The sequence below is a fragment of the Hypomesus transpacificus genome, chromosome 6 (assembly GCF_021917145.1).
Source record: "Hypomesus transpacificus isolate Combined female chromosome 6, fHypTra1, whole genome shotgun sequence".
Taxonomy (NCBI): domain Eukaryota; kingdom Metazoa; phylum Chordata; class Actinopteri; order Osmeriformes; family Osmeridae; genus Hypomesus; species Hypomesus transpacificus.
In genome coordinates, this window is record NC_061065.1 from 9,686,446 (window position 1) to 9,705,637 (window position 19,192).

Sequence of the window (19,192 nt, forward strand, 5' to 3'; positions counted from 1 at the left end):
TGCTGTGTGAGAGGGGATGGAAACAGCATAGATGACTTCTATAGTTCGACCTGTGTGTGTGTGTGTATGCATTTTATTCAACCTTTTTCTTTTTCAAGAGCGTCTTAGCTAAGATGTATTTGTCTGTGTGTGTATATGTGTGAGCATGGTTGTGCACACATATTTGTTTGTGTGTGTGTGTTGCTGTAGAAAGTCCTGGAAGCCTCCCAGAAGAGATGCTGCTCCTGACTTAACCTCGTCATGTCTACATGATGACTCGTTAATACAGCAGGACACTCTTCACCAACAAACACAGCTATTTGTTGCCACACACACACACCACACACACACACTCAGGGCCGTCTCATCAGCGTGTCAGTTGTTTCCAGCAGCTGTGATACGTGATAGGCCGGTCTCTCCCTGCTTGCCATGTCTCTCCTTACCGCCTCGCCATGCGCTGCTTCATTTACACGTGAAATATTGATGTGCTTAATTTAACCCTGCAGCGTCTCAGGTGTCAGTGCAGAGGGGAGGTCTGCAGGGAGCTGAGCACACACTCACTCACACTCGCAAGCACTTCATGCAGATCCGCGCGGGGATTTGCTGACGGGGGTGTTCCACCCCGCCTCATTGGTTGTTGGTTTCTAGAGACGGGTAGTTCAGTGTCAAAGATATGTTTACCCTGACTACCCATCGGTCGTTCTTTCATTCATTTATTCTATCTATCTACGTATCTGTCTATGTATCTGTGTGTATGTGTGTGTGTGTGTGTATGTATGTATATATGTATGTATTTATCTACTGAATATCGATTGATTTACGTATTGAGCTATTTATCTGTTTCTCTCTCTTGGGTTTGTGTTGCTAACCTCTCGAATGTATTTCCAGTACTGCTGTAGAGCTACAGCTGATGTAGCACAGTAAACAGTCGGTGATAAGACACATGGTCTGTACTGTACACGACACGCAAGGGGTGTCATCCAGCCCTTATGGAAAGCAGATCCTGTCTGTTAACAAAACACAGCTTCTGCCTTCAGGAAAGGGGGAAATGCTGAAACTAATTCACAAAGTCAGATTGGGGCCGAGACCAGCCTGTAGGGCGAAACAGTCCGACTCGACTCTTCGCCTAATATGGTGTAATCCCAGGCCAAATACGGTCAAACAATGTGGTGATGGGGCTTCATAGGTAACAGTGCAGAACAGTGAACTGCCTCTTAGCTGGACTGTCTGGCGTGACTGCTACTGTAAAAGCTAACACACATTACCCTTGTTCTCCTTACTAGGACAAACCATCGTGGAGGCATAATGGCATCGCTAGGGTTTATTTAAACTCCCACTTGCCACCCTCCCTCCATCCCTCACTACACCATCCCAGCAAGAGCATGATCCTGTTGCCTGGCAACCCATTGGATCTTGGAAAGACGAGTCATAGATTCATAGATGTTTGTGCCTGTGTGTCTCAGTTGTGGAAGCAATGGTTTCATACTCGACAGTTCTCTGGTCTAAGAAACCTTGCCTTAGAAAAGTGTTTTATAAATATAAACGGGAGGGTCCAAAAGTCTGAACATGAGATATATGTTCAGACTTTTGGACCCCCCCCGTTTATATTTATAAAAATAAAACACTGCTACGGTAACACATACAAGTACCACATGACAATGATTAAAGTTCATGGTCTTTTTTTATTTGAAAAAAAAAAAAAAAGAAAAAAAAAGAAAGACTATTAGCATGTACAACTTGGAATGGATGTAAACTGAACCCAGCGGAACAGCAAATAAAATACTCCTGACAGCCTGCCGACACAGACCATGACGCTTCCCACCCTGCTCGCGTCCCAGTCAAGGTACAGAGCAAAATAATAACATGAAGAAATTGATTCTCCTTTGTCAGAAAGAGGACAAAAAAAAAGAAGACAATCTCACTGTAAGACTCTGAAGCACTTCCTGTTTTCAAGGAAGGACACACAAATAGTAGATGGCCGTCCAAAAAACATAAAAAACAAACAAAAGAAAAACATGCCTTACATTTGAAAATGTATATATCTTTTTTTTGTACATTATGTATTTTTATATCTCTTAACTAGCATACAATTAAGTCCCGTTCCACTTTCATCTTGAATCAGAACCAGGTTCCTTTCCCAAATACAAAAAACTGTACCAAACCAACGACAGGACAGGCCAGTGGAATCTGCACGCTGTGACTGGCAGGAGAAGGGCTGCAGTCTCAAGCTGCATGCATGAAGAACAGAAGACAAGGTGGCCACCAGCCCAAACTTCACCACCAGCAAATGGAACTGGAAGGAGTTCGCCAAATGCTTCGCTTCAGTTGGAAGGTAGCAGATACGTTTTTTCTCGTAAGTACTGATGCTAAAATTATCTTTGGGGACAGGATCACTAACCATTTCTCATGCAGATATTTTTGTACTTTTGTCATTATTTATTTTTTTGTTATGATCTTTTTTTGTGTTTTTCTGTGTGGACAGAAGGATATCTTATTTCAACATTCAATAATTTTCTATACAGAAACGGTATGAATAAATGAACATTTTTTTTTCCAAGAGGTAAGTAAAACATTATATATATTTTTTCTTCTAAGAGGGGGCGGAACAGGGTGGCCAAGCTTCACTTTGCAGTCATCATCTGTACAAACTCTGAGAAGAGAGAGACAACAATACAAGGATTACAACACTGTTCCTGGCAAAATGCCAAAAGGGTAAACCATCTAAATGGTTTATTAATCTTTTAATCAAGTAGAAAAGGTTCAGAACACATATCCAAATTAGTGTCCCGTTTAAAAACGGCTTCCATGTTCATCTCATTAAGTTCATCTGATTAAAAAAGTCACCATGCTGTGTAAACAACAACCAGAGACAGACAGAGAGGGAGGGAAAGATAGGAATCAATAAAATAAGAGACTGAATGAGTGCAAGAGAGAGAGTAAAAGCTTTCATTGCATTGGGAGAAAGATAAAGAGAGAGAAGGAGAAACAAATGGAGGAAAAAGAGAAATGCCTTTTTTAGTTTATTGGCCCAGTGAGAGCTAGAAAGTGGCACTCCTTCCAGCCTTATGGACTGTTGATATTATGTCAACAGCCTTCTAGAAAATGAGCGCAGTCTCTTGTAAAAAGTGTGGAAAAATGTACAGTAGGGGGAGGGTAGAGAGAGAAGAGAGAGAGAGACAAGACAAAGATAGTGAATGGTGGTTCTTAAGTGTCTGTGCCAACACTGTCTACTAGATTAACCCTAACCCCAGCTCCCATCCCCAACTCTTCCTCACCTTCGTAGTTGACCTGACCGTCACCGTCAATGTCTGCTTCTCTGATCATCTCGTCCACCTCCTCGTCTGTGAGCTTCTCCCCCAGGTTCGTCATCACGTGACGCAGCTCCGCCGCGCTGATGTAGCCGTTGCCATCCTGGAATTGGAGCACATGGAAATCCCATTGGACGGTGACAGAGGAAAGCCCAGTTGGACAATTATGTGTCAGGAAAACAGGAAGTATTTGGCGAATCTCAAGAGCATACACACGTTTTGCAGTAAGAGATTTAACTGGTTGGATGAAGCTTCTTACTTCGTTCTCCTCAACTTCCATTAAGTATTAAAGTAGTAAAGTGTAGTAAAAGTGTATTGCAAGAAGTTTTAGCACGAGTAGTAATAAACAAGTATTCAAGTAGAGCGAATGTGACTACTCAATTTTACCTTGTCAAATACCCGGAAAGCTTCACGGATCTCCTCCTCGCTGTCTGTGTCCTTCATTTTTCTGGCCATCATGGTGAGGAACTCTGGGAAGTCAATGGTTCCGTTGCCTGTGAAGGACACACAGAAAAACCATGAGGAACCGACGTACCTTTTGTTGTTTTTTTTATAACAAATATAAATGGTACTGTAGTTCTCCTGTAATAAAGGAGGAGCTTGTGAGTGAGATGGTGGTCTGGTTCTCAGCAGACAGCAGCTCCCTGACTGACACGTTCGGAAGGTGAGCACGGACGTAAACAGGTCATCTTTTCACAGCAGAAAAGATGTGTATGCTAGCGTGTGTGTACACGGCGCCTACGCCATCCTCGCTCGCTCGCTCATCCATAATGCAGGCTTCCCCTGAGGAGAGCACCATAAATCAGACCTCTGTTTCTTCCCGTCAGATAGAGAAGGGAGAGGTCACACACTCTGCCCCCGGCTTCCCTCCCCACTCCTCATCCCTCCCAGCCTGCCTGTCTAAGGAGATGTGTGGGCCTCCATGTCAAGTCTGGGAGGGTGAGTAGGGGGATAAATGGATGGAACCGAGGTCAGAATTCCTGGAGGTCAATAACCAGGCTTATGCCCCAGCTGGGATTACTGGGGGATTCCTGTCCAGGGTCGTTATGAACCCTGGACAGGAAGTGATCTGTAATCTACTTCTCACGTCGCCGGGTCGGGGGTCTCATCGCCGCACCAAAACTGATCCACGCATGCAGGAGCCAAGATGGCAGCAAAGGCGGTGGCAGTGTGTGAGAGAGGCCCTGTGATTAAGGTTAGGTAAAAATAAAGCACAGTGATCTGCGTTGGGATTGGAGGGCAGGTCAGTTTCTCGGAGGGAAAGCCAAGACCATGTGGGATTAGCTCGGCGTGGGGATGATGGGCCCGCTCGGACTGGGATTAAAGCAGCGCAGCACGGCACCAAGGGGAAACCTAGAGGCTGGAGATGCGAGGCAGAGAGGAGGAGCTATGCTAGGGGTCAGATAGCGAGGCAGAGAAGGATATCTAGCAGCCAGGGCTAGCAGTCTAAGGACATGGTATCTAGCCTGGCCAGACAGCCCCTGGAGTACAAGGCTGCCACTGGGGAGACCCTGTAACCAGCCTGGACTGGAAAACTCATCAGTGGACAAACTACTGGAGAGGGAGGAAGGGGAATAGATAGAAAGAGGGACAGAGAGAACGAGAGGAAGAGAGAGGTGGAGGGGTAAAGAAAGGGAGAGACTGAGAAAGAGAAAGGAACGTCGAGCGAAAGGGAGAGGGAAACGGAAAAAGAAAGAGGGAGAGGGAGAAAGAGAGAGAAGGGAAGGATGGCCAGCAGTGAGATCGGATCTGCTCAGTTGGATGAATCTTGGGCCCGCCTCAATGAATGCGAGGGAGAGCGTGGGCGCGGGAGACGGAGCGAGGGAGACGGAGCGAGGGAACGAGTGGGTGACGGTGCGATTACATACGAGAGGCCGCGCTGCTGACGTCAACCCCAGGAGGCAGACGCAGTCCTGCCTCGGTGTGGTCACACGCAACTTCACACCACACACAAATCGGAAGGACCGTTATAGAAACGTTCGTCACAAAGTCCTCTCACGTCACAGCGGACGAAAAAAAAAAAAACGCCTTTTCCACTCGTCTCCCCATTCATCTGTGGACAGCTTTGCTGCACCCACCAGTGGATCTTCTGTTCGATCCCCCAGACAGACCTGGTCTCTTTCAGGTGCTCGTTTTTCCCGGGCCCTGTCCTGAAGCATGGCTGAGCATCACAGGGCACTGACTGACTGTGTGAAGTGGCACACTTCGGCTCCAGCGGCAGAGTGGATTATGTCATTGCTTTTATTTTCCGTGACTGGCTTCGCTGGCGTCTGACCTACATTGCATCAGCCATGGGAGGCAACGCAGAAGAGGGCAGGGCGGATGGGGGGAGGTGGATGTGAGGACGTTTGGAGGTGAGGATGGGACGAGAGAGGGATGAGGCGGAGGAGGGGGCAGAGAAAGAGGAGATGGGGAGGAGAAAGGGGGGGATGGGGAGGAGAAAGGTGGCGGATGAGGAGGAGAAGAATAAAACTCCATCTCCAATCGTGGATCCTCTCCTGTCACACTGGGAGGTATCCAGCCAGCATGGTGGTCCAGCAGTATACAGGAACATCGCACATTGGCAAGTGGGTCCTCATTTCACACAAGTCAGCGGGTCTCTTAGATGACCGTGTCCCTCCATCCCTCAATTCCTCTCTTTCCATCCCTCCCTCTCTCCCTCCTTCCCCTGTGTTGGTGGAGCTGAGTGTCCCTATTGATGCTGACACCGTGACACTCCTGTCACCACATCTGATCCTCTCACTAGTGTTGAAGGCAGAAGCGAGGACTCTGCTGTCCTTTCAAACGCCGCTCCTTCATCGCTGACAGTGACTAAACTGCTTGCGGTGCAGTCATGAAGCTATACTGTACACAGTACGATACTAAGACCAAGACAGAAAAATCTGAGACGTGCATTTCTTTCTTTTTATCACGATTGCTGACAGGAGTGACTTGATGTCCCAGTCCTGACAGATAAGGGAACAATTCTCACTTTCCAACCAATCAGGTTTACACTCCACCCTTTCCACCAATGAGGGAGGAGGATACTGACCATCTGCGTCCACCTCGTTGATCATGTCTTGCAGCTCGGCTTCTGTGGGGTTCTGACCCAGCGACCGCATGACTGTGCCCAGCTCCTTGGTCGTGATGGTGCCGTCGCCATCCTTGTCGAATAAGGAAAACGCCTCCTTGAACTCTGGAGAGGGAGAGAGGAGGTAAGGAGGGAGAAAGGAAGGAGGGAGGGAGAAAGTCAAAAAGCAGCCTCACGGTCCAAAACCGCCACTTGAGAACCTTGACATAACTCCGGAACTCTCTGCATCAAGACATCTTCATCCAAACATATAAAGCAACCCGAAGAAGAAACCAAGTTAGAAGTTAAGACCCTAAAAGTTACGTTCATTACCAACTCATTCAATATCCACATTGGCTCTCATTGGTGAAGCGTCTTCAGGGCCAGATACAGAGAGACCAGGAGGAAACACTGAGGGCTAGATGTTTGAAGTATACTATAGCCTTGGCGCTCACTGCACGAGCTAATTAACCACCAAGGGCTTCAGTTTTATGTAACTGAAGACAACAGTTAAGTATTCATCACAGACCCAGTATTTTATTCAGCTAGGGTTCTTCATTTCATTCCCCCTCAGTAACATGGAGTTAGTGAAGATGGTAACCAGGTTTCCTGTGCTATGCTGGGGTGGTTGGGTAGGGTGCCTGGAGGGTCCTGTGAGGCAGGGGTTGTAGAGTGAGTGCTGTTCTTACCTGCAATCTGCTCCTCTGTTAGCTGGTCGGCCTGGGGAGAAGAAACAGGGAGGAGGAAGTTACTCAATTGTTAATCTAAATACCAATCTCCTTAGTCATTGTCAGTGCCCTTCCTTCATCCTCCCTTCCCCTGCCCACCCATTTATCCCTCCCTCTCTCTCTCTCTCACCCATTCCAGCCTGCCTTTGCGACATCCCTCCCTTCCCCCATCCCTCCCTCTGCCACATCCCTCCCCCCATCCACCATATCCCTCCCCTCCCTCCTTCCTCCGCCCCTCCTCCTCTCCCCCCAGGGTCTAACTAAACAAGTGATGCCTGTGCGTTGGGCCATCCACAGTCCTATGACAAACCCTGTCTCTCTACGATGTGCCAGTTTTGCACTGAAACAGTTTGACCCGACACAAAAACGTGTCAGCGCCCCTGTCTCCACCCTGTGGGATGTAGAATGGGTGGAACAGTCAAAAAGAAAAAGACAAATAAACAGGCCAGGGGAACCAAGGGGAAAACAGGGAGTCCACCCAGCCCTGGTAACCCCCCCCCCGGTGGTTAATGGATATTATGAGTCATAGCAGAGGGATCTAGCCAGGACCCACACAGGGATGAAGTCTTGCAAAGAAGGGGCCTCTGATTTCAAGCACGCATGGGCAGCAAAGCTTTAAAACACTAATACCCTGTTAACACCAGCCACTCCCTCGGGCACACACCTTGTACATGTGTGTTATTATTATTACGGCAAAAAAACCCTGATGTCATCGGGATGGCAGGAAAACAGGAACATACACGCACAATGTTGGGTTTGTTGTGTGGTTGAGAAAAAGCGAGCGGGGAAAGAGAACAAAAGAAGCACACACACTTTACTATCGATGCCAATACTTCCATAGCCATGTTCCTTGTGAATAAGTCAAAGTACACCGTTCTGCCCCACTGCAGTCCTACAACACGCGTGTTAGGGGGAAGTGGGCTTTGATTGGAGACAGACACCACCTGGATCCTGCCACATCTGAACATCTCACAGGCAGCTCTCTGGGAGAGCCGTTTCACTTAAAATGGGAAATAGAAAAGTGCCATTGTAAGGTAGCCTATTGGTAATGATGCCATTTCTGGTTCCCATTCCTCAGCTCATCAGGAAAAGCAAGTCTGACCGTGGATCTTCACTCACGTGGTCTAGTTCTGTAGAGCCGATCTGAAGTCCAAGACTAAATACATTTCATATGATTTCATATGGATATATTGATTCCAGTAATGACATGACTTCAGACTGCAAAGGATAACATCAACAACCGTAATATGATTAGCTGACATGATTCAGTTAAACTCCACACAATAGCATTTGGGTTTTTGTTTCTCCCTTGCCATCTCTGCTTCCCTCGGTTCCTCACCATCTGGGAGATTAGCGAAAAATAAAATGATTTTACTATGAGGAGTGGGGGTAATGATCTAATGGACATTGCTATGAATTCTCTTCCGCTCACATATCCCCCTCCCTCTCTCACCCCTCCCCCTCTCAGGACTCTTCTCTCCCTGTATCACCCCCAATCCCCCCCACTCTTTCTCTCTCTCTCTCTCTCTCCTGGGCATCGAGTTCAGTGACTCAGTGGAGCCTCTTCCTCTGAAAGAGACCCAGTCCTCACAGTACAGCTGCATGACTCTACTACCAGCCCTGCCCACATCTTCCCTCCCTCCCCGACAGCACTGGAGTTTAGCTCCGGGACAAAACCAACACCCCAGCCTGTCCTGTTCCCGTTGGGCCCCTCGGGGCCACCCTTTGGGAGAGCTACAACCTCTCTTAGGAACATTGCTGAACACTGCACAGCCTTAGTGGGGAGGTGGTCCACCATGGGCCAGGTCTGAGGACCATGGGCGGTCAGCGGATAACTGATTCTACACAGGATCGAACCGCGAGGACAAGCCATAACACTCAGGAGGATAAACACCCCCGCACAAACAGGAAACTCCCCGACTCATGTTGTCCTATGGAGACAGTGTTGTCCCAGCACTAGCTCTCTGAGGACAGCCTGATTGGGGAGGGGTAGGGGGGAGGATCCTGGCATGAGCCTTTACATAGCTGCCATGAGCCGGTCAACCCCTCGTCTGTCCATCCCTCCCATGGAGCAGAAAACCAGTTTGCTGGGCCATGGCTCTGCAGAGTAGCTAAGCCTGTATTAGCCACCTCATAAAAATTTGCAAAGCAACTAGTCTTCTGTCAGTTTTTCTTCTTTAAAGTGTGGAGAGATTAACTGTACACATTGGCTAGGATTTACATATGACACATACACTTGCCTCTGTGTACACACACACAAACACACAAGGGAAAGAAAAAAAGCTTCATGATAATGCTGAACCCTTTTTCTTTCTAGATGGTAGGGGTGGAACCAGTAGCTCCACCCTACAGGCTCTAGAGCGGACTGTAGACTCTACTTCTGATAGTAGTTTACCTTGCCCAGGAGAAGAGCTGCCTGCCAAAATCATAAATGATTCAATGCACTGGATCAGATGTCCTCCAAGTTACTAAACATGGGCCCGCAAACAAAACTGGACCTGGAATAGGATAGGCCTTAGTACGCTGGGCCTACTTAGTAAATACTCCCATCTCAATAGCAGGCAGTAGTCAAGGGTACAAAGGTTAAGGCTTGTGGATTAAACTTTTCTGAACTGATAGGTAGAAAGAAAGAGAACGAGATGGAGAGATCCAAACCCCTTGTGGTTTACATAATAACAGGGTGCAATGTGAGACCACATGCAGCCTGATTTCATGATATGGGATATTGGATCACTGAGGGGACAAATGAGATGTAGTTTATGTCTGTACTCTCCTGAGTCCTGGATGATATTTCACTGATGATGGTCAATACATTAGCTGGGAGGCCCCTTCTCACATCCTGATTTCCATTGCGTCTCTGATCGATTTGTGATGCCAGGCTGACTGTTAATAATGCACACTTAATTTTACTCGATTTCTGACCGCTCATATAGATAATGAGTGAATAAGAAAAATAGTCAATGACCGTGTTGGTGTGTGCCTCCCTCTCTCAGTGAATTTTGGAGTCTGAAGTGTGTTACATCATCTTGGCAAACAATCATCCAATATTTGAACTCGTATATCAAAGTGATGCATTGCTCTGTTTAGATATTGTCAATTGTAAAGGATTTAGTTATGAACAGAACTCAACACTTGAAGCTTATTTAGGGTCAGAGCGCTCAGCGAAGTGAGCTCAGAAAAATAAGCACAGAATTTGCGTACGATTTAAATTTGTACAAGACAAGCAAATAAGTCAGGATATGTCGAGATAGCTCAGTCCAGACAACGAGAAACAGTAGAACCATTTCGCAGTCTAATCTGGCCCAATGGTATATGATCGGCTACACTGTTTAAATTTGCCACATTCCCAGTTAGAAAGCGATGGGCGATTTCCGTTGCGGAACATTGACAATACAATGAGGATATTTTCATCGTGGTTAGGCTACAATTTCAACTCGATTTTCCCTAAAATACCTTTTAAATTATGGCCGATGACGTGCTTTTTTTAAGGGACAAACAACTTCATAAAATCGCATTACCCTATATAAATTACAGCTGTAATTTAGGGTAGTAGGGCTGGTCTTGGCTACACTAATTCGCAGGAACAACGATTCTCCTGGTTTAGCAGGAGCTTGATAGCCCTAAACTGCATAAACAAACTGAGCTAGTAGAGCATTGCTTGTCATTCATACCGATTTTATTAATCCGGTTCAATGTTTAATTCAATCTGCACCATGGCACCCAAGAGCCAGCTACATGACCCGATATAGCCACGGACCCGACTAACCTATGCCTTCAGAATTGCGCACTTATCAAGGAATCCCACTCCATTTTGACAGTTGCATCGCCCTGGATAAACGAACGTTGAATATAATTCAATTATCCCAGTGCATAGTCCAACTACAATGCTTATTCTTGGCAGCAAGTATAGGCTAAATAAAAACACAATAACCACCTTTATAATCGTCCCAGTTCAAACCCCTGATAAAACCCCGATGTAAAATGCAGCAATGAATGACGTTCAATTAACATTTTCGACACTTTTCTTTTTTGTCCAAACGGTGAAATTCAAATGATTTGGTAAAGCTATGTAATTAAAATACATACCATGTTTGACGAGTCTGAGCTGATTAGCCTATCTAAGAAGCAGACTACGAGTGCTCTCGTTCCTTAGATGGAGTTCTATCAGCAAGATAGAGGTGTGTATATTCGCCGTGGTTGGAATGGGGTTAGCTCTGTATCCCTCCGCCACACTAGCACTGATCACTCACTTCCTTATTCTATGCTGCAGATATTTGGCCGGAGTTCCCTCCCTAAAAGGCGGAGACACGTCATCCACAGACCCAGCAGCGGTGGACGAGCCTACTATAGAACGGTTATACAGATTGCTGTCCTGATAGATATAGCCTACAGTGTAAGCCCTACACCATGTCAGACTGCGCCACAATCTGGTCAAAATGTGTTATGTCTGTAGATTGAATGTTGATATGTACAATACATAGAAAACTGTAAGAAGGTTCACTAGTTTCAATTTGAATAAGATGCTAATACATCTATGGCATTATTGCCAGGCGGAGGACACACCAGTGAAACCTTCTCGCTCCATTTCTCTAGTGGATCTAATGACAAATTTTGAGCCTATATTTTACAACCCAATTGAGCCCAAGCCCTATAATAGACCTACATCGAGTTACAGCTTATACAACACACTGAATATATCTTGAGTGTCTGCATTTTGCACATATCAAACCTGACAGCACAGGCTATAGGAAAAGTAGGCCTCAAGAATCACCACATGCGCGGAACTACTTTTGGCGGATGGATATTTCCAGTGCATGAAAAGGCTGCCTCGTTGACACTGGAGAATTTGCTATGCTGTTCTGTGACAGCGCGTCTGATTGGTTACAACAGAGCCGCAATATTATACTCCATGTATTGCAGGCAATTATTGGCTACGTCGGACCTGCATTGCACCAGGCAGTAGGGCTTCATCAAGATCCCATAAATACAATAAAATTAAATCGAATGTATCTCAGTGCCGATGGTGGTCAGATCAGTTCAATTGAAAAATTTAACTCTGAGAAAATGTATCTTAATTTGGAATCGGAGCCTGACAAGTGCAGAAAGGTTGAAAATACCGAGACTTGCCATTGGATGGGGCGGACACTACTAGAAGTGCTTGCGGAGACGCGGAATTTAAGAATGAAACAGAACTGCGGTAGTGTAAATGGGACAAAAACTCCAGATTATAATTGATTCGTTTGAGCGGTTTTCTATATCGTGGACATATACCAAAATGTTATTTCTTAATATCATGTTATTACATTTGCTAAAGATAAGACACAATTCAAATGAATAAAGGAGGTTCGGTTACTTCATTTACATTAGATTGTGTTTGAATGCTACATCCTATATATTTATATTTAGTCATTTAGCAGACGCTCTTATCCAGAGCGACTTACAGTAAGTACAGGGACATTCCCCCGAGGCAATTAGGGTGAAGTGCATTGCACAAGGACACAAAGTCATTTTGCATGGCCTGGAATCGAACTGGCAACCTTCAGATTACTACACTTAACTATAGGCTTTAGGTGAAGTGTCGAGACTTGTCCGGTGAGTTACTTTTACAGAGTAAAGTTGTAGCATATGGTGGAGTGATAGACCAAAGCACCACCAAGTGGTCAATGCTGTTTCCATAGAGCCCGTAAGGTGTTTATTCAAATAGCCCGGCATAGGTTATGTACATAGGCTACTAAAGGAACTTTTGTCAGGGTAAATTAGGCTATCCCGTGAAAATATACACAAACTTGGCATCAAGTTTCTGTAGGCTCGTTAAAATACTTCTCATAGGCCTACTTTAGTCCAAGCCGTCATAGGCTACATTCTCATGCACGTGTGTGTCAAACTACTTAGCACTATCCCTTGAATTGATTGGGCAAGTCTCATTAGAATATTACTCCTCTGTCCATTCACCGACCAATCTCCACCACATGCCTACACGTCACCCTTCAATTAAATTCGTTTTTCACTGTTTGCTGAATGTGCTACGATGTGCGAGCTAGCCCGCAGCTGCGGTTGAAATGCGTGACTGATTTAATAAAGATGCCGTGGAGAGTTGAGTCAAGTAGAGGCTGCGGCAGCATTCTCACTCAAGCCTAAACGGGGGTGCTGCATATGGGCCTTTCTGCTGAGTAGGCCTACAAAGTTACACATGGATTCACATCAAGTGGAATTAAATCAATGTTGCTTTTCTCCAAGTGTCAAACTGCAGCGCTACTGCCTGAGCGGCTTAGCAGGATTAAGCAGCTCGCTATGTTGGAATAGTTCTTCCACAAGAAATCAAATTCTGTTTCACAGCGTTTTCACACAATTTAAAGTGTGGATGTCGTTTTTGAGCTTTTTCAGCTTTTTGTGCTTTTTGAGCTTGGAGTGTTGGGCTGGGTTCAAATCATATTTGCCCACACGCCTCATCATCCTTAACCCACACTGATAACTTACGTAAAACACAGTACTATATCTTTGTGTTAGGATAATGAAGAAAAACGTATTTTGAAAAACAAACTCTGCAGTACCCCCTGCTGGCAGAGTCGTTTTCAGGTCAGCCAAAACTGGCCCGCGATTATTTCATGACATGTTGGTGGTGATGACACGTTTAAATGTCCACAGCGCTAAACCCCCAACATTAAAAAGTTCCATGAACCTAGCCTCTGAACTAATTAGGAGTGAAGACCAGGGCCACCTTGAACCAGAATCGAAAGTGCGAGACGTAAATGACCAGAAAGCCCGGGGTGATGAACAGATGGAGGTGCTGTTGGCACTTGTAATGGGACTATGACAAGATGTGAAATCGTTAAGGTGCAACCGCACAACTCTGCGACACGTGCCCAGCGATCTACTCTCCATGAATGTTACAGCCCCACTGCAAAACCTGGGATCCCAGCAGCGAAGTCGATACCTGGGCTGGGCATGTGAGCCGTGAGAGGTTCGAACCAGCTGGATCTACCGCCGCTCTTACATGAGTAGCCTAATCTAGCGAGGCCTGGGACAGCCAGGCTTGTTGCACCAGCATGGAGGACGTAAAGAAGTGAATAATTACACATTTGAGGATTGCGTAAAGATTTTCTTGGTTTTGTCTTCCTTCTCCTGATGAGTAAAACTAAATTGTCTTGACCCTGGCTGGGTGAATAGTTTGTGGTTCATTCTTACATGGCTCAAACACTGAGGGATCGAGTGAACCTCACAGGAAGACTGGTCACATGTCCAATATAAAAAAAAACATGGATACATTTTAACGCATGCTCACAGTACAACGTTTTTTATTGTCATATACAGACGGACCACATGAACCATAACAAAAAGGTGGGAAGTCAAACATTAAGCCATGCACAAAATATATCAAAACTCTCAGGGTAGACAAACTGCAGGAGCCAGGCTTCTCTTTCACACGGGGAGGGGTCAGGGGTTAGAGGTATAGTCCTTCAGGGGTTCCCTCCTGTTTCTTGTAGAGGACGTTCTCCTTGGACTTCTTGAAGTCCTCGTTGGTGACCTTCATCCTGCGCTCTCGGAGGGCCATGAGGCCTGCTTCTGTACAGATAGCCTGGGAGGGAGAAGAGGCCAGGAAACAGAGGAGAGGAAGACAGGAGAGGACACAGAAAGAGCAAGGAAGAGAGGATGAGGCAGGAAGAGCCAAGAAGACAGGAGAGGAAGACCGAGGAAGAGAAGAGTGAAAGAAGCAGAAACAGAAAAGAATGAGGAAGAAAGAGAGAGAAAAGAAGACAGAGAGCGAGATACAGGTTATTATATTAAGGGTGAAATAAAAACAAGGCTTCACTGTGAAACTACAATGCTAGACACTCTTCCTGAGGACTCTGGGATGGGTGGAGCTTAGTGGTAGAGGACTTCACTGCAGATTAAGAGGCCGCAGGCATAACTCCACCCCTGTCCGTCGCTTCGGATAAAAAAGCATCTGCTAAATGAAACGCTCTGTGGCTCCGGCATGCCGCCGGGCATTGCCACTAGAGAGCAGCACAGCTGTATCAGAGCGTGTACTGGGGACCCCATCCCTGCTGATGAAGCTTTATGACATAAAGGGGGTATGGAAAATGTTCCGTTTGATGATGTTAGGGTAGCGCACATGAAACACATCATGATTAGAGGGCTGACGTGAATCTTCTCAGAATACAAAGGGACAGACATGCTACCTATGGGTATAGCCCAGTGGCAGAGCATATGAACTACAGAACAAGGAGGTCCAGATCTCTCTGTATGTCGCTTTGGGAAAAAGGGTCTACTAAGTAAATACATTATATAACATCCAATGCATTAACCCCTACAGTAAGCTAGAGCACAACACATTGGGATGTCCTTGCTCAGCTGCAGCACGTACCTTGATGTCGGCTCCGGACAGATCATCTTTGGCCAGGATGAGCTCGTCCAGGGTGACGTCGTCGGCCACAGTCATCCTGCTGGTGTGGATCTGGAAGATCCTCCGCTTGGTCTTCTCATCAGGTAGGGGGAACTCAATCTTTCTGTCGATTCTCCCTGAATTAGAAATATGGATTAGCAACAGAAAGTTAGGAGAGAGCGAGAAGGAGAGAGAGAGAGAGGGAGAGAGAGAGGGAGGGGGAGGAATGAAGGAAGGTGAAAAGAGAGTGAGAAAGAGCACAAGAGCAGGGGAGAGAGAGTAGGAGAGTTTGTTTGTGAGAGTAAGCGGAAGGAAGCTTGTTTGTGTGTGTGTGTGTGTTTTCTATCCTCACCAGGTCTAATAAGTGCAGGGTCCAGGGTCTCTATTCTATTGGTTGCCATGATGACCTTGACGTCCCCCCTGGAGTCAAAACCATCCAGCTGGTTAAGCAGCTCCAGCATGGTTCTCTGAATCTCCCTTTCTCCTCCAGAGTTAGAGTCGTATCTAAGGCAGAGACAATGTATTCATTCAGCAAATGCCTTGATCCACAACAATATTCAAACAACGCATACAGAAAGTAGGCTGCAGCAGCAGATCATGGATCTCAGAAATGCACTAGCAGCTTAGGGCAGACACAGAGACAGACAGTCACACAGTATCTACAGAGCTGGGAAACTTTCTCCTCATGTTTTCTCTCTGACTTGCAGCATCCCAAGCCTGTCTTACACATATTCATACACTAACTCACACAGTCACTTGACGGTACTAACTAATTAACGCTGAGACACATGGTGTTGCTCGCACCATGCCTTCACACCGAGTCACCAGACACAGGCAAGTAAGCACACACACACTCCCTTACATACATCTCCCCACCCCACACACACACAGCACCTTTTGGTTCCGATGGCGTCGATCTCGTCTATGAAGACGATGGAGGGCGCGTGCTCCTCAGCCACCCTGAACAGCTCCCTCACGAGCTTGGGCCCATCCCCCAAATACTTCTGGATGAGCTCTGAACCCACCACACGCAGGAACGTAGCCGACGTCTGGTTGGCCACCGCCTTGGCCAATAAGGTCTTACCTGGAGGTGGGGGGAGGGGGGGAAGCAATCAATAAGCGATCATGATGATTCTTATGTGTCCTTATATTTATTTTAAACAAATCCTCAGCATCGATTTGTGTATTATAGGATGGGTTTAGCTCAGTGGAAGAGCTCAGGAGGCAGAAGGCTTTGCGTGAAAGTGTCTGCTTAAAAAAGATGAAGCCGAGAATCTGCTAAATGAATCCAGCGTCCGTGTGCTTCCTGTCCCTGGGGTCTGACCCACCTGTGCCTGGGGCTCCGTACAGGATGACTCCCTTGGGCGGCTTGATGCCCATCTCCTCATAATACTCTGGGTGTGTCAGAGGAAGCTCCACAGACTCCTGCACACAAACACCACAGAAGCAGACAGGGTCAGACAAGTCTAAAAGACACAATAAAAACAACCCGAGCGAGTGGATTCCTGTCAGATGCAGAACATGTGAAAGGCCGGTCTGTAATGTGAACCTTGATCTCCTGGATCTGGTTGTCCAGCCCTCCGATGTCGGCATAGGTTTCCTGAGGGGCCTTCTCCACCTTCATCACCGTCACCAGGGGGTCCGTGTCGTCCATCAGCACCCCGATCACAGCATGGACCTGCAGGACAGACAAGCAGCAGGATGTGGCTCTCTAGGGGATCTGGAGACTGCAGCAAATGGGACTCTGGTTCCAGAGGAATCTGTTGTTGTTGTTTACCTTGTGGTTGAGGAGGACAGAGCAGCCGGGCTCCAGCAAGTCCTTGTCCACGAAGGAGAGGATGCTGACGTAGTGCTCCGAGCCCACGGAGGTGGACACGATGGCGTGGTTGTCATCGATGATCTCCTCCAGGGTTCCCACCGACATGGGGGTCCCTCGCAGGTCATCCACCTTTGACCTTTCCTCCTGGGGGAAGAAACCCATCGTGATCTGGGTGAAAATCTCTCTGTACCAAAAACTTCCAGCCATTAATCGCCTTTAAGTGCAGAAAACACCAACCCAACTGCAAAATGCTGTAATGACACGGTGTCAGTATTGTGTGAGTACTGTGTCAGTATTGTGAGATTGCTGTGTCAGTAATGTGAGAGTACTGCGTCAGTATAGTGACAGTACTGTGTCAGTAGCAGGCCTACCTCTTGTTTCTCCTCTAGAGGCTTCATCTGCTCCTGGTTCCTAATGAACTCTTCCTCCATGAGGAGGTAGTCCTTGATCCTCTCCTGCTTCAGAAGCTTCAGCCGACACTGCGTGTGTGGGGTGACTGGAGACACAAACACACACACAGTTACAGTCATATCACCAGATAACCAGGTAAGTGGAAGAACTATGAAAAAATGTGTTACGAATATTAATTATGTCTGTATAAAACCTGCTTATAGTAGTGATGAGAAGGAGAGGGAGAGACAGAGGGCGTAGGGAGAGTGGGAGAGAGAGAAGTGGGGGGGGAAGAGGGAGAGAGAGAGGGGGAGAGAGAGAGAGGGAGCTAGAGGAAAAGTGAGAGACAGGGAGGAAGGGACAGAGATAGAGAGGGATGGAGGGAGGAAAAGTGAGAGACAGGGAGGAAGGGACAGAGATAGAGAGGGGTGGCGGGATGGAGGGATGGAGGGAGGAAAAGTGAGAGACAGGGAGGAAGGGACAGAGATAGAGAGGGGTGGCGGGATGGAGGGATGGAGGGATGGAGGGAGGAAGGGAGAGGTGTTGGCTGGGCTGGGCTACCTAAAGGCAGCTTGCTGGCTGCATCTGGTCCCTTGGTTCTCTTCTTCTTCTTGCCAACTCTGGTGGGAATGGGAGGCTCATACTTCTTCTTCTTGTCCTGACAACCCAAGATAATGAGAACTCAGACAAAAGCTATTTTTGTATTTTGACGTTCCATAATTGTCCAGAAATGTAATGGTGCAGATTACAATGATTTGTGTAGATGAAGTACATTTAATATTTGCGTGCCACTCCTATTACTGTATCCCAGGAGGGTAAACCTGACCCTGGGATTTCGCTCTCTCCGGCCACTTACCTTATCATCCTTCTTGCCCCCTCCAGGACCGTGGCCTCCGCTTTGGCTTTGACCCTGAATTAACAGACAAGTCCATTAGAAACGACGCTTACAGTACATGTTCATCGCGGTGTTCACGCAATCTCCCGACAACTATCTACATCATGTACCTAGCTATTTCCTATTATCCTGGAGCTTTACATGATGAAAACAGCGTGACAATAAATGTAGTCGCCTATCGAAAAGTTAGCACAGACGCTAGGAAATTACAATGTTCTAATGTAAAACAGCAAGCTCTAAATAATCCCAACAACGGGTGTTAGTTGTCATGTGCTGTATCATGACTAGCTAGTTAACCTAGCTGTTGTTGGCTAACATGATCTGTCCGTCTGACAATATTCAATGTGTAGAAATATTATGTCTCAGAGTCACGCATATAGATCAAATTTGATTCCAAAATGCCAATATTGCAGTGAATTATCAGGCCATTTTGCAAATTATTGTAAGAAAACATAATAAATAAATTTGCTTTCTCACTCACCATTGTTGCTGTCTCACTAAAGTGACGTCTTTCTACGGCAAGTCGTGAAGGACAAATGGTCAGGAGAATGCCCAAAACCTAATTTATTAAGTAATTAAGTCAACTACATGAGAAGATCAATGACTGTAAAATGAATGCAATCAACAACATGCTTCATTAA

At 46.5% G+C, this 19,192-nt stretch overlaps 2 protein-coding genes across 2 annotated transcripts; both read right to left on the reverse strand.

The window, feature by feature from the left end:
* Positions 1-1,641: 1,641 nt before the first annotated feature.
* LOC124468665 (calmodulin-1) lies at positions 1,642-11,310 on the reverse strand. The gene is made up of 6 exons (XM_047021527.1): positions 11,151-11,310; positions 7,026-7,056; positions 6,319-6,462; positions 3,675-3,781; positions 3,255-3,390; positions 1,642-2,629 (listed from the first exon to the last, which is right to left on the reverse strand). The coding sequence occupies exons 1-6, from the start codon at positions 11,151-11,153 to the stop codon at positions 2,601-2,603; spliced, it is 450 nt and encodes a 149-aa protein (XP_046877483.1). The 5' UTR covers positions 11,154-11,310; the 3' UTR covers positions 1,642-2,600.
* Positions 11,311-14,329: 3,019 nt separating this feature from the next.
* Positions 14,330-19,088, reverse strand: LOC124469151 (26S proteasome regulatory subunit 4). The gene is made up of 11 exons (XM_047022258.1): positions 19,033-19,088; positions 18,513-18,566; positions 18,218-18,314; positions 17,638-17,762; positions 17,225-17,410; positions 16,997-17,125; positions 16,776-16,872; positions 16,342-16,531; positions 15,800-15,951; positions 15,430-15,584; positions 14,330-14,640 (listed from the first exon to the last, which is right to left on the reverse strand). The coding sequence occupies exons 1-11, from the start codon at positions 19,033-19,035 to the stop codon at positions 14,506-14,508; spliced, it is 1,323 nt and encodes a 440-aa protein (XP_046878214.1). The 5' UTR covers positions 19,036-19,088; the 3' UTR covers positions 14,330-14,505.
* Between the last annotated feature and the right edge of the window lie 104 nt (positions 19,089-19,192).

What these genes read in the sequence shown, in the direction of transcription:
- LOC124468665 (XM_047021527.1), bottom strand. An exon ending in AACAGAGGAGCAGATTGCAG is followed by an intron (nt 6,463 to 7,025) that starts GTAAGAACAGCA and finishes CTCCCTCTCCAG; the next exon opens with AGTTCAAGGAGGCGTTTTCC. An exon ending in CTTTCCGGGTATTTGACAAG is followed by an intron (nt 3,391 to 3,674) that starts GTAAAATTGAGT and finishes CTCCAATTCCAG; the next exon opens with GATGGCAACGGCTACATCAG.
- LOC124469151 (XM_047022258.1), bottom strand. An exon ending in GACGCCATCGGAACCAAAAG is followed by an intron (nt 15,952 to 16,341) that starts GTGCTGTGTGTG and finishes TCTCTGCCTTAG; the next exon opens with ATACGACTCTAACTCTGGAG. An exon ending in CCCTGCACTTATTAGACCTG is followed by an intron (nt 15,585 to 15,799) that starts GTGAGGATAGAA and finishes TTTCTAATTCAG; the next exon opens with GGAGAATCGACAGAAAGATT.